At 37.9% G+C, this 15,548-nt stretch overlaps 1 protein-coding gene across 4 annotated transcripts in view; it reads right to left on the bottom strand.

Annotated features, from left to right (window-relative positions):
• CEP192 (centrosomal protein 192) overlaps positions 1–15,548 on the bottom strand; it is a 56,738-nt gene that overhangs the window by 21,838 nt on the left and 19,352 nt on the right. For all 4 annotated transcript variants that reach the window (XM_042808675.1, XM_042808676.1, XM_042808677.1 and 1 more), the window contains 14 exons: positions 13,740–14,637; positions 12,987–13,135; positions 12,255–12,485; positions 10,664–10,789; positions 9,339–9,482; positions 9,084–9,147; positions 8,559–8,698; positions 8,339–8,431; positions 6,310–6,425; positions 5,460–5,630; positions 4,099–4,189; positions 1,524–1,700; positions 874–1,134; positions 578–696 (listed from right to left, as the gene is read on the bottom strand). In XM_042808675.1, the coding sequence (XP_042664609.1) occupies positions 578–696; positions 874–1,134; positions 1,524–1,700; positions 4,099–4,189; positions 5,460–5,630; positions 6,310–6,425; positions 8,339–8,431; positions 8,559–8,698; positions 9,084–9,147; positions 9,339–9,482; positions 10,664–10,789; positions 12,255–12,485; positions 12,987–13,135; positions 13,740–14,637 (2,780 nt within the window). The remainder of the gene's footprint in view (positions 1–577; positions 697–873; positions 1,135–1,523; positions 1,701–4,098; positions 4,190–5,459; positions 5,631–6,309; positions 6,426–8,338; positions 8,432–8,558; positions 8,699–9,083; positions 9,148–9,338; positions 9,483–10,663; positions 10,790–12,254; positions 12,486–12,986; positions 13,136–13,739; positions 14,638–15,548) is intronic.

Raw genomic sequence — 15,548 nt, 5'->3', positions numbered from 1 at the left:
CCTCTCCAAAAAGTCCCACATCATCTCTGCGTGGATGTTATTTTTCTCACATACACATTCACTCGCATGCTGCCTTTCTTCATATAATTCACCAAATCAAGATGCTTATCTCAATCAAAACTGAATTTACTGAATTTCAGTACCACTCCTTTCAAGAGTGTTTCACTAAAAAAGAATTAAAGTTACACATGCATTGGGAAAAGGCAGAAGATAGTAAAACAGAAGACAGCTCTTCTGATATGCACACACAAAAAACAAAATCCATCCACAAAAACCAACACGTTCACACTCAAGAATATAAAAAGAACAAAATCCTTAACTAGAATTGCAGCTACAGTATGTAAATTAAACATTAAAGAAAAAAGGAAAAAAGAAAAAAAAAAAAGCCATCATAAGCAGCCACCTTCAAATAAACAAATATCAGACGTAAGACTTACCACATCTGTCCTTATCATCTAGGTTTCTCGGATTGTGCTTGCCATTCCCGGCAGCACACTAAAACCACGGCAGCATAGACTTTCAGTTTAAACATTTTGTGGAATATATAGCTATATAACAATAGCAAAGGACATCTCACCTACGGTATCGCTGCCTGGAAATTTCATCACCACAAAAGAAACATATTGTTGATAACAATGTCTTCGGTTTAAGAAAGTTCCTTTCCTTTTCCATGGGATTCCATGTTACTGTAATCATCTGATAAAATAAACAGACAACATTTGGGGAAAAAAATCTTCATTTTAGTACTAATGTTTGGAAAATTAAGTGAAATTTTAGAAAGTTAGATGAGATTTCAATGAGGAACGAGTGGGATGCTTTCATTAAGCACATTTTAATCAATACAACTCGTTCATAATCAGGCAATATACTTACTTCATGTGCTCCTTCTGTCAGTATGAACTTCTCTGGAGATACTGTCATTACTTGAGGATCTACAACTGTTTTTGTCTGTAGGTTGGCAAAGCACAGTGCTTTCACATATGCAGCACGAGAACCTGTATTTCTCACGCAGAAAGAAACTCTCTTTAATCTTGAAGGCAATAATCCATCCAGTGTTAATGTGTAGCTGTCTGACAGTTTTTTAACGCTCTCTAAAATTATACTGCTGGTTCCTCCATATCCAGATAAAGGTATCTGTGAAAAACAAACAAAAAACAACAGTATTTCAAATGAATGCCTTCTCACTAAACTTCAGTAAAATCACAACATTCAACAACACTACATATATATATATATATGTTTTTGTTTGTTTGTTTTTTTTTTTAAACAGATCTACAGTTAAAAACAGGCTACTTTTTAAAAGGTACATGAACCATTTCTTCATTCTTCACAATAGGAATGAAGTACATACCAAAGTTAAAGCTACTTAAACTAAAATTCAATACCCATATTCCCTTTGCAGTATGCAAATACACACAGTGGATATCACCAGAAGTTTCAACTTCTTGACAGAAACAACAGACTTTTAACAATCAAGAAAAATTTATGTTTAATATTATCAAAAATTACATTAGGACTCTTACAGTAAACTTAATTCCTGGCTGTGATCTAATTCCCAGCTGTTTGATTTCCAGCTTTGCAAAGAAGAAAGTTACTCGAGTAGGCGTAAACATCAAGTATATGTTAGTGTCTTCTTTGGGACGGATTTTGAGTTCCCAGTTGCTAGTTAAACGTTCTTCTGATCCAAATATACTTTGCAGCTACAGAAAAAAAGACACAATAAATGAGTGACTACAGTGAGAAAAATAATTAATAAGACTTATTTCACTACCAAACCAAAACAAACTTCAGAATCTGGGTAAGTAATCGACAGCAGATATTAAAGGCTGTGATGCTTAACATAGAAGAGAGAAACTAAGTTCACTGACAGTGAGCTCTCACTTCAGATAACGGAACTTTTTGGGTTCAAACCCTAATACAGTGCATGAAGCTGAAGTTCATAATGCTACATTAGTTCTTCCTCATTTGAAGATTTTACAGAGCAGATCTGAATAGCTGAGGAAGAAGGGCTATAAATCTGTATTTGTATAACGAATTTGTATAACAAAACTGTCATCATGGAAACTCCAAAAGCTGATTCCAGTTCTTCCTTCTTCCTTCCTACATACACAGTCCCTTGAAGTAAGGTCTTGAATCACTCCTGGAAAAAGCATCAGCAATAGGACCATTCTACCCAGTATTGAGTCTGTTGTACTGCAGCAGTTTGAAGAGCTGCAAACTGAGCTCCAATCTGTTGCAATGCTGTTATGATTTCAGCTGGAAGGTTATCAGTACAGCTTCACTACCATGTTCATCCAGGCAGCCACAGAGGAAACACAGCCCATGGAAGCACGAAACACAAGCTTTAGATTGAGCTGGGAGACCACAACTTTTGAAAGTGAGAACAGTTTAAGTAGCTCCTTCACAAGCTTCAGGGTAGTCAGAAACAGGTATCCTAATACTCCTTTCTGGGTAACAGCCATTTGCTCCTCTCCAACTTTAATGATTTTGTGATTCCAAGTAGTCTCATCGTAATAGACACTCAAGAAGAGTGAAGAGGTACACCAGACAGAAGTATGAACTCATTAATTAAGAAACTACATCTCAGCCATATTAAGTGCTAAACTACTTAGCAAGTTCAAGCATTCTTGAGAAAAAATACAGGTAGGGAGGAATAATATGCAATTGTTGACACTAGGTAGGAGTAAAACTGGAAAATAGCTTTCTATTTGGAATGTTAATTCTTTTACTGTCTTTGCCAGTCAACAGACTCCCAGGCTACCTGCAACAACTGCCAGACATTCCCTTAACCATGGCCTACTATGCTAGTAAAGAATAAGGCACACAAATTGTAGTACCATCAGTTGGCTTTCTGGTTTCAAAGGAAACAGAGATCAACAACCTACCAAACAATTCTGTCCAGATCACCTTCACTGAGGAGTGAGGGAACTTTAGCCGTATTGGTTAAAAGCCTCTCAGATTGTTAGAAACAATCACAAGCTTGTAAACGACCCAGAGAAAACCAGCCACCTTTCAAAGGCTACAGATCAACCAGTAAATAAATGCAAGTTGAATTTTCTGATAAGCACAAGAGAAACACCAAGAATTAAAAAAACAAAAATCAGATTCTAATGTCTAAAATTCCATACAACAACCATGGCATCTAATGCACCATTACATACAGTTACTAATGTTCTCTTTTGTGAGAAGCCTAGATCTCAAAACCTATTTGGCACTTTGACGATATCGCATCTATCCAAGCTGCAGCACAAGTCCATCAACACTTCAGCATATGCCTGACTCATCTCTACTTATGGATAATCAAACCAAGACAAAGATGGGCAAGGTCCTCCACCTCAGTGCCAAGATCTATTAGAGCCTGGGCAGAAAGAGCAACACCACTGTTTTTGACCTCCATCACCTTCAATCAAACAGGCAAAGATACAAAGAGTTACGTCAAAGATACAAAGAGTTACGTCAAAGATACAAAGAGTTACGTCAACTGCCGGATCAAGAGCACCGACAGAATTTACTGGGTGCTTCAGAGCCATCCTTGACCTGAAAAACATAATCTGAAGAGGACTATCACTGCCTAATTCATGGCTGGTATGACTTCACATGACAAGTGAAATTGTACATCCTGCGATACACAGACATGGTACAAAGGTTAGCACAGGGGACATGACAACCAGAGAAAACCAGAAGAGTAAACAAAATCCTCATCAGTACAATACAAGACCATACGATGATCCAAAATATTTTGTTGAGAAAATAGGCAGAAAATTACACGCTTACTGCATGAAGGTACACATGAAATTCTATGCAAAGTGGAAAAAATATTTTAAATTTTGCCATTCCACTGAGTATAGATAAACATTTAATTTCTAACCTCATTTAATTCACCTGGACTAAAAAAAAATAAAAAAAATATAGTGAGCTGCTAATCCAAAATACCAAATTCAGAATTCATTCTGTGATTAATTTAATTTGCACAGGTCTTCTACAGCATGGTTTCTAATCTGGCTCATTCACCACTAAGGATGTGCTAAAAGCGAGACAAATTCTGATATTTTTGTATTATCCTGATGTCATAAATGATAAAGAGAAATTTACAGTCACCTGAAAACAGTCCTGATCCTGACCTCTTATCACCAGTCTTAAATGCTGAGTCACAGATGGAGAGTTATTTCTTAAAGTTAACTTCTGTTGGCTGAAAAAATATGGAGTTCAGTTATATTTTGCAGCAAACATTAATCAGCTGTACATATTTATTCGTGTGAGCAATGGAAATAGGAAAATTTAAGTCACTTCATGAAAAAAAATGCCTCCAGTACAACTTTCAAGTAGAAAGTTATTACTGTATTCTCAAACTTACAGATCTTACAGTATTATATAACATTAACATCAGTTTTCATACAGCAGAAGAGCTATAAATACATTACTTTCTCTTAACACAGCAGTTTTGTCAATACTAAAATTCTGTCAATATAAACAAACAACTAAGACAGATGCAATTAGATTATCCAGAACCACTCAGTTATGAAGAAGCAATCTTGTAAATAGCATGACCCAGATCCATTGGAACAGTGGCAGAGAACTAAATTAAGGCTAATATTTTCATATACTTTTCAACATAATTATACCACAAAGAGCCTTTGGCAGCATCAGGTTGATTAAAAAGTATTCTTCCCCCCACCTCTTTGATATGTCCTGACATAGACCAGATATCTGCTACTCAGATTGGCCTTCAGGAGAGGTAAGAAAGTTCTCCAGTAAGAACAGCTACTACCTTTTCCATTTTAGCGAGGCAGAAGCCAACACAATCTGACAAGCCCTAAAACTCGTAAAAAGCAATGAAGGAAGATCAAACAGCTACTGCAAACAAACACAGAGAGAGAACAATTCTTCCCAGCTTTCAGCAGCAGACACTGCTATACTGCATTGAAACAAAAAAAATGTAAAAAGAATTAAATTTCCTGGTAGGCTTTGGTGAGTCAAAACTACTTTTCAGGATAAACAGAAAATAAAGGGTTGAGAAAGTCATCCCCAAACATCCAAGACTGCTATTTTCAAAATAAGTTATATTGACAAAACAGAAAAATGGCAACGTAGCCATCAGAAGTGATTCTTGGTTACGAATGTGGATCAATCTGAAGTGATAACCCGAAGCATCACTACATTCCTCCAGAAGTTCAGTATCAGAACAATAGTGGATTTCTCCCCAAAGCAATACGACTAGTCCAAAGAACTTCAAAACTTGCAATCTTGACATACTAAAGCAGCAGTGAGGTATATCTCAACAGTAATTAACAGCAAAGCTGGAATCTTGAAACTAAAAAATTCAGACAAGAACTAGTCTGAATGATAAGCTATTGTAGAGATACAACAGATTCTCTATCACTAGTAGTTTTAACATCAGAACGTAATCAAATTCAAATAGATTAATTCAGGAATAACATTCTATACGAACTGCTACTTACACTGATTCTCCAAGCTTTACTCCTCCCCAGGCAATGAACTGCTTGTTGGAGAGAATAGGTGGAATATCTGCAGCAGCTGTAAGCACAGGTCTATTTCCCACTGATTCCATCTCACCTTTTATCACCACTTCGTACTGAGGCCCAGATGGCAACACAAGGATTTTCAAAACACTGAAAAAAATAAACATGTAGATTTTAATCCCAGCACAGAACAAGAACAGCTAATGAAAACAAAACATAACTGGAAAAAAGTTACAGACGGGCCTTTTAAAAAGTACCTTCTTAAAGGAAATACACTCTATTTTATAGCAAAGACCAGCTTTAAGCATGACAAAATTTAAATCCTTCGGGCCATTTGGCTATTTCATATAGATCAGCTAATTAATGTGCAAAATATATGAGTGCATACTCTACGAATGAAACATAGACATTATTTTTAGAGAAGATTCACATACTAACCTCAGTTATGGTAGCCAAAATGAATTAATTAATTCGATCCTGGTCTGAGCTTCAGGTTTTCATTTGCAAAAAGAAAGGGAAAGAATATTTCCCTTGTCTCAGTGGGGTGAAGAAGCAACTACAATGGCTGCTAAAGGTAAATACTTGAAAACTTTGTTGTAGCTTAGAAGTAAGCTACAAGATCTCTGCTGATTTGTGACAGGAAAAGAAACAGCAACTCTTTAAGTTACGTAGAGAAAATGAGGCAGGAAATCTATGGAACAGGTGAATCAGCAAAAGTCTAGGACTCAAGAAAGCAATAGAAGTTGAAACAACTCTCTCATGGATAAAAACTTTCACATTTGTTGATGACCTTAATGTTGAAAAGTACTGTTCAAAATAGTTTTGTTACCTTTGAGTAGACGCTACATTTTTTGGAGCAAAATTCACAGTCACTTCTTGTTCTTCTCCAGGAAGAAGGAAGAGATCATCAGGTTCAACAGAGAAGCAACTGTCCTGTCCTGATATCTGACGGTGCATGTGTGAGGGCGGAGGAAAAAGTGTTGGTTATTTGAGGAAGACAGTATTTCTACAACATATAAAAGCTGGCTATCTATCTGTTGTACTTACAGCTTCAGACAACATAAATACACCTGTCAAGTTCAAAACTTTTTCACATAATTGTGCTCTAGCCAAATTCTTCCACAGTTAGAGATACTTATACTATACCCAACAGAAGACATCTTAAGACATCAACTGTATATACAACACTGAATGAGATTCAAAGAAATGAGACAGAGCAATGATACACCACTATCAAAGCAGCATCACTGACCTCCTCACGTGTTACCAACCATTACTCATATCATTGCATTAATATAACATTAAGATGCATGACTAACGTCACAATCTCCATGGCTTCCACTCTGCGAAATGATGTAGTCACAACCCTGACTTTTTTGCATATTTTAAACAGACCTCACCATCACAGAATCACAGAATGGCTTGAGTTGGAAGGGACAAGGATCAAGTTCTAAGCCCTGCCCTCTCCCATCCTACCTCCCCCCCATCCTCTCCCTGCCACAGACAAGTTGCAAGCTGCTAGATACTTATCAGATTAGGCTGCCCAATGCATCATCCAGCCTGGCTTTGAAAATCTCCAGGGCCAGGGCATCCGCAACCTTTCAAGGCAGCCTGCTCCAGCACCTCACCACTCTCTCACTAAAAAACCTTCCTCAATATCTAATCCAAATCTCCCTTCTTTTAGTTTAAAACCATTCCACGTTGTCCTATCACTATCCACCCATGTAAAAAGTTTATTTCTCTCCTGTTTATAAGCTACCTTTAAATACTGAAAGGCTGCAATTAGGTATCCCTGCAGCCTTCTCTTTACCAAGCTAAACAAGCCCAGTTCCTTCAGCCCATCTTCATACTAGCACATCTTCATCCAGTCCCTGGATTATCTTCATGGCCACCCCTCTCTTAAAGCCCCACATCTTTCCTGTGTTGGGTACCCCAGATGTGGGACACAGTGTTTCAGCTGGAGCCTCCCACGGGCAGAATAGAGAACAATCATCTCTCTCACCCTGCTGGCCACCTCTCTTCTGATGGAACCCAGGATACCATCAGCCTTCCATGCAGCAAGCGCACTCTGCTGGCTCAAGTTCAGTTTTTCATCAACCAGGATCCTTAAGCCCTTCTCAGCAGCGCTACTCACAAGTTCTTCTCACAGTTTTTATACATAACTGGGAATATCTGATATTCAGTCTCATGTATAGTCTCAGACTCGCTCTGCCCTTATATTGCATAGGAATTTGCTCCCCCCAATTCTCACCCAGAGGTTCAGGGATGTGAGGTTCAGCGATGTGAAAAATCTAGATGTAAGACAATGTGAGATATCTAGCTGTAAAATGAGACCAATCACCCCTTCCTTTAACCTCAAAGTGCTAGTTACAGTGAGTCTAGTTACCTTTCAATCTGGGTCTATACATTCCCCAGATTCTCTGAAAATAACTTAGTTTTGTACTTGACTTGACAAGTTGTCCATAGAAAACAAATACAGCATTTTTAGAAATTGTAAATGTTTACCAGTGCTTAAATTCCTCTTTAATCTAAATGTACTTCACATCATCAGCTAAATAACATCCGCTATGTAGCTCAGGATTCTACTTTTAAGAAGTCTGTTAAAATCTATGTAAATAAAAATGTATTTGTTTTAACAAATAAACTGAAGCTGAGCAAATTCAACAAACAAAATTCTCATCTTTTTTTTCCACTTACACGAGCTAAATTCTGGCTATCTTTCATTCTCTACATAAACTTGAAAACTTTTCTGTCAAACCACATTTAAGCAAGGATCCCAAGGCTTAGCCCTAGTTAGTTTTTTTTTCAAATAGGTTAACAGCACAAAACATGATTTCAAGATGGAAAAGCCAGCCTACCTTAAGTTTCAGATTTACACCAATGTTTCCAGCATTCTTCAATGGCAGTTGTTGTTTGGCTGTTGAACCCACACTAGCAGACAGATGTATTGTCTGGAAAAAGGAAATAAGTGTCTATCTATGCATGCACACATCTATATTCTAAATACAAACATGTTACCACAAGCAGACTAGGAGAGGCAAACTGTTCTTAAAATTTACTCTGTAAATACATGCAAACCTGTAAGTCCTTTGGAGCATGAATCCTGGCTGTTCCAGCTCTTGCTCGGAGAGGAATACTTTCAATCACACTACTAGGTCCTGGGCTATCCACTTCCACATCAACTCTTGCCAAGAATTCCTCTGCTGGACCCAAGGCATCTAGGGACAAGTCCACGAACGAAGAAACTAAGCAAGTCTGCTAGTAGTCCCATACACACACGTATAACCCAGGTCTCACAGAACCTCAGTGAAAGGAGTAGAGCACATTCCACATATTTTGCAATAAATAACCACTTCGTACAGTCTGCTACCGTAGCGTAAATAACCAATTAATGCCTAAAACATTAAGACACAGAAGCATGCCATCTCCTTCAGGAACTAAAACTGAACGAGAAGTTGAGCAATGGAAACATCAGGACATAAGACAAAGACAGAATATTTCAGTTCAAATTTGCAGCCTGTTCCTAAAATTCTAACACACGCATACACTAAAAGCTCTTTTTTTTAAAAAAAAAAAACTGAAATGAAATTCAAATTGCTATACCTGAACAAGAAATTTGTTTCTTAGGTGCATGGAACAGAACCCAAACTGTTAAAACCTCAGGATCCTGAAAAAGAAATTGGTTGATTCATCTTACGGAATGAACGGAATTACTAGAGAAAAAAATAAAGCAAAAAACAAAAAAAACAAAACAAAAAAAAAAAACAGATTACAAAAAACATTACTGTGAATTCAGATAATCAGAACGCATTTCAGACAGTAAGTAACAGAAAGAATCAGTAAACTCCAACTACTCACTTGTCCATCATAGCTTGCATGGATCACATGATTTACAACAGATGGAGCTGCTACCTGAGAAACTGTATCCATTTGGAGTGATTGCTCATTAGAAGAATTAATTGGCTCCTTGGAAAACGTGAAGCAACGCCAAGCTACTGCATTCTGTCCACAAAACAGAGATTTTTAAAGTATTAAAATACTTACTGAAACACAACTGACAAAGCTGACAAATGCAAGGCTATCTCTAAGCAATTTAGTCTGGAAAAAAAGAAATAAAAAATTAGCCTGTAGTCTCAGCTGGTATGTCATAGTGCAGAAAACCCTCTAAAAATTGTTAGAAATCCTCTGTAATAGAAGGAATTGAGCTGCAAGTGGTAAGCAGAAGGCTTAAACCAGTTGGGCTGTGCAAGACTAAATCTTACTAGTAACTGAGATGATAACCCACAGCCTTAACACAAAGCCAGACCTTTCTCTCTTGTCCCCGAACAAAAGGAGGAAAAGAAAAAACTCTTCCCACAGCAAGCAGCAGCAAGCCTAGACACTAACCCAAAATCTGCACCGCCACAGAGATGCAAATACGAGCATAATGTAGCAAGTTACAGAGGGTATTACTGCCTAGTGGGAGACAAAGCAGAAACAGATCTGCTCTTCCTCCAGCAAAGGAAGACAGAACTCATTAAACTTTCTATGAAGCAAGTTCTTTGCTATGAGAGTGGTGAGGTGCTGGAACAGGCTGCCCAGAGAGGTTGTGGATGCCCTCTCCCTAAAGGTATTCAAGGCCAGGTTGGATGGGGCCCTGGGCAGCCTGGTCTAGTGCCAAATCTGGAGGTTGGTGGCCCTACCTGTGGCAGGGGGGTTGGAAATTCATGATCTTTGAGGTCCCTTCCAACCCTGGCCATTCTGTGATCCAGTGAAGCAAGGCTGCTAATTTCAATAGCCAACTGTTAGAAAAGCACACATTCCACTAGAATAGTGCAATCCATCTTCAACTTTCCAGAGGGAAGGTTTAGGCATCATAAACCTTTCTGCTGTCTGCTGCCTTACTGTCTCAAATCAGGCAACACAGGGGCAGCAGACCGCAGCTGGGCTGACTGAAATGAAAGACAGGACAAGGTGCAATTGTCCCAGAAGCACTTTCACAGGTACCATTACAACTGAATCAGATCACCAGTCAGCAAAAACGTGTACTTCCTGACTAACCTGAAACACTTCTCGGGAATTTTACATCCAGAGTCAAGGGTATATTTTAGTAAAATAGCAGTGTTTTGTATTAAAATTAATTTGTATTAAAATTTTAATTATCACAAGTTAGCTTTTACATACAGGAATTCTACTGTACTTACTGCATTAATAATAAGTCTAATTGGCACAAAAGCATGGGTTTTGTTGATAATTTTTAACGGAAGAGCCTTCCAACTGCCAGAAGTCAAGTCACCAAAATCCAGATAATCTTGTTTTCCTGTTTCCACCTGGTTTTAAGACAAAGCAGAACTTTTAAGGAAAGAAAACCTCAAAAATGAACTAGAATACAAAAGCAGCAGGAAGCATGATTTCTGTAATGCCATACCAGCACATAGAATACACGCCTTCTACCAGGGGGGTAGTTGTATCTACACAACATTTGCTCGGATTTCTAAAGTGCATATACCCAGCTGGCTTTCACTCACGTGTACTGTCTCATCATTTAAGTCAACATTAGTGCAATATTTACCCACCAAAATCCATTACATAGTCAGGTTATTTTGGTTAGTATGACATAAACATGAAACAAATTTAAACTATCATTACTGCTAGCAAGAAGAATGTGCCACCTGTAACATTATAGCTATATAAACTGTAGAAAAACATCTGAAGTGCTAATTTTGTTAGTATAACAAAATACTTTTCTTTCAGTGATCTGAAAGAAAATACCACTTCTATTTGGCACATTATCCAGTCTCAGTAGTGTAACAAGATGTGTAGGGAAACTGGAGAATTTACTTTTAATTTACAGATGAAGCAAGTTTCAAGAAGCCACATCATGAAGAACACCGACAGTGATGGATTTTGTCCAATTACTGATGAAAAATCATTTAAATTCAAACTTATGGAAAAAGTACAGAAGTATTACACCTACTGACATATACTGGAATAAAGGAGCACTAAAATTATTTTAAAATATACAGTTTAGCCAAGAAGGTTAACAGAGCAGCTTAAGACCAAAATAAAGGTTTATAAGCTGTGGTCAACACTGGAAAATTTGACTTTTGTCAGCAAGGCCACGGACAAGAATGTAATTTGCTGCAAAATCTCTAGAAGTAACATTATGCACATTTCTGCTCAACCAGACTCATAAATTGACAACCACATAAATCCAAATTTAATTCTTGGAACAACTACCACACTGTCTCCCATCCACTTGCTCTTCATAAGACAGAAGATGGACAAAGTATTCCATCCATCCACTTTTAATTACGAATTAGTCTGAACGGAAATACTCTCTGCAACAACAAATGAGCTCAAAGGAATAAATAAACAGGACAAAACCTATGCCACGTGATTTTTAAAAAAATCCTTACAATAGGAAATAAATGCTTTTTACTATATTTTAATGCTGTGATATCCAGAATTCTGAGAAAGCATTATATGTTAAAAAACTCATCCATTCTTTTAATAATGAGACATTATTCTCAAAGAGTTGCTCAATAATTTTTCATATCCAGCTACGTGCTCTTCCACAATTAAAACTTCCTTTGTTTAAGCTTTTAATATACATATATACACTCTTACATTCCCTATTCATTCCAAACATAAGAAATTGCAGGTTCCTATGAGGAGCAGTCTTTATTCCCACTCTTTTTCACTATCATTAGATTACTCAGAATTCCAATTAAAAAAAAAAAAAAAAAAAAAAAAAAAAAGCCAACAAAAACCACACAAGTAGTAGTTACTTACTTCTAAAATAGGATTTTCAGCAACTGCTGTCAGAACTACCCTACTTGCCAAAGCTTCTGCCTGAACAACTGTCTCAGCATCTGCAGAAAGTGGCCAAGATGAAACACTGAGAATACACTGGAAGATCCCTGAATGACAAGGTAAGAAAAGTATTTTCAGGTCATCAGTAGAATGGGGTCCTACAATTGTTTTGTTCTTGAACACGAGACACTGATATTTTGCAGGATCCACCTGAAAAGCAAAATCAACATCAACTTCAAACTTTTTGTTAGAGGACGGCTTCATTCAAAATACCACATTTATTGCATCACCATTTTTATGCCCCACTTTCATTTGACTCAACTGTAGGCATTTGCTTTAAATCTAAAGAGTTAAAGGGTCAGCCTGAAAGTTACTGGGGCTTCTGTCCAGCATCTAGTAACAGATTAACATGGGAACTGCAATATTTACTATATTTGAAAGGTAGGAATTAATAAGCAGTGATCTCAAACCTACCAGAATTTATGCACACAAGACAAATTTTCAAGTCAATCTTATCCTGAGATACTTACACTTACTATTCCTACTCACTGGAATAAACCAAGAGGCCTGCCTAAGAGAGGTACCACTGCTTTTGTTTATATTAACTATAAACTGGGAAGAACTTACAACTCTCTAAAGGCTACTATTTCACAGTATGACATCTGATAAGGTTACAGCTTCATGCTTATAAGTGTACTGAAAAATACTTACCTTTTCCCCATTGACTGATATGCTGAGTATTCCAATGCTGACCTGCAGCCACCGCTCAGTTGGATTAAAAATGCTAAGAGCTGTCTGCGATGCAATTCCCACACAGCAGGCATTAGGAAACTTCAGCTCTTCTGGTACTTTTACGTGTCCTCAGGAAGGAAACATGCTACTGTTAGTTCCAAGTATCCTGAATAAAGCATCATTTAGGCTATCCTTACTTCAAGTTTGCCAACTTGTCTGAGAAATGCTTTCTTGCATCAAGAAAATATTTGAATTGAAAAAAGCAGAAAGCAGCTTCAGCCCCCCAGTTCTGGGATTTTTTGGCTTAACTGGCTGTTAATATCTGCCCACAAAAGTGACAGAAATGCCTTCTGCTTTTCAGCTAAAGTGCAGCTGAACTTCCAGGACATGAGTTGTCTTGCCTAGCACAAACTGCAGCTAGGACTTCTCTCCCTCACGACAAAGAGTGCAACAGATCCTTTCCACAACCATAAAACCACTGAATGCTGAGATCTACTTTCCTTGATTACAAAAAACACATTTTAAGGGTATCAGGAAGACTAGAAGAATAGACACTAAATTCAGAAGATACCATTAACCAAAGAAAATCAGTAATATCATTTTTCTCAAATATCAGCTTGCATAAAGAATAGCTGTGGTCACACACACTCCTACATTTACTTACTCCTTTATAGTACTTTTAGCTATTCCTGACCACAGCTATTTTAAAAATGTACTTTAAATAAGCCTTACCAACACCAGGTGACGTTGAAAAGTCCCACTCATTTCTACTAGTCCCAAGGGGTTGTACAGTACACGATCTTATATTTAAGGTATTCTTGCTCCAGGAAGTAGAGTGTGGATGACAAAGTGCAGCTGTACCCAAAGAACTGGGACCAATATTCGAACCCAAAGGGATTCCTGCTGGAACTGGATTTTCCACACGTCCTGCTGAGATGCTGGAGTAAGGAAGCCCTGATGGTGGTACACTAAAACCTGCAGAGCTGCAGCCATGAAACTGAGGTAAAACTTTGTTTCCAGTAGATGGTATGTTTCCTAGATGCTGCTGTGCAAATTGAGTTGTTGCCAAGGAATGGCCTGGAAGTAACGTCGCAACAGAAGAAACTGTTTGACTTTCAGAGGTAGTGATGTGGGATTTAAAGCTTGAAATAGGAATATACTGTCCACCAGGAGCGTTTTGATTTATCGGAATACAAGTTCTTAATCCAGGATATACAGGCAACGCATTTAAAGATGGCAATCCCTGGCTCTGTGCTTTATTTGTGCGATCCTGCCATACTTCTTGTGCACCAACATTAACAGGAAGTGGCTGAAAGACACAGAATTTACTTGCAAGAGCTGATATAACAGGGTCTAACTCTTTAAGAGTTGCTGCTACTTTTGAGGCAGCAGAGGTAAGCTGCCTTTCATTCTTTGGAAGATCTTCCTTGGTCAGTTCTTGACCTCGTCCTTCAAGCTTTCTTTCAGGATGCGCAAGTTCATTTTCTTCTGATTTTTGATCAACACTGAACTGTATTCCTTTGCGGTTTCTTTGGCACAAGTAGTCTTCTAAATTCTTGTTCGTTTGCTCCTGTGAAGGAGTTGGGCTGGCTCGAATTATTGTTGTACTTAGTTTACTTGCATTTTCACTCTGGTAAGCAAATGTGATACACAGTATTACGACAAATGTTACACATTCTAGACAAGCAAACAGGATTCATGGAACAGACCCTAATATTGGAACCACCAGCCATTACCATTAAGTGATCAAATTTGTCAAGTCTTGTTACAAAAACAAGACTTCAGACATCTGTGACTATCTACTCTGAGAAAGCAAGCCTGTTGCTTCAGCCTGTTTGCTATCTGAAGTCACATGTAACTAGGTGTACGGCATCTGCTCGATACGAAGCCAGTTTTCTTCACAGCAGCCCTATGGTGCTATGTTTTGGATTTGTGATGAAAACAGTGTTGATAACATACTGATGTTTCAAATACTGCTGAGCAATGTTGGCAGAGTCAAGGTCACCTTTGTTTCTCACTTCACCACAGCAGTAAGTAAAGCTGTGGGTGGGCAAGAAGCTGGGAGGGGAGATGGTCAGGACAGCTGACAAAAAAGAAATACTCCATACATTCAGAAATAAAACTGTGGCATATTTTTTCCAGAGTAACTGTTCCTTGGAGATTGCCCTGGGCATTGGTCTGCTGGTGGTGATTTCTTTTGCAACAATTATATCATCCTTCTCCTCCCCCCCACCTCGATTTACTTATCAAAGTCCTCCCATAGACCTGAAATTTTTGGTGTTTTTCTCATACCTACAAATGAAAAATACATCTAGCAGTGAATATTTCTACTAACCATTAGAGAAATTCTAAAGTAATTAAGATGTTGTACCTATCTCAGTGGAAGTTTAAATGGCATCACTCATTTTGTAATCTAAGAGATTTTGAACTTGTTTGTTTTAAAGTTTCATCCACATGGTTGCACATTTTGGAGGGGGGGAAACATAACAAAGATCTCAGATTCCAAAGAAACCATGGACTGAGGTAAGAGAATATTAACTA

This window comes from Centrocercus urophasianus, unplaced genomic scaffold, assembly GCF_019232065.1.
Source record: "Centrocercus urophasianus isolate 14NV4802_14NV808 unplaced genomic scaffold, USGS_Curo_1.0 seq_11, whole genome shotgun sequence".
Classification (NCBI taxonomy): Eukaryota; Metazoa; Chordata; class Aves; order Galliformes; family Phasianidae; genus Centrocercus; species Centrocercus urophasianus.
Note: the sequence above shows the minus strand (reverse complement) of the source record. Positions and strands in the feature narration are given on the sequence as shown.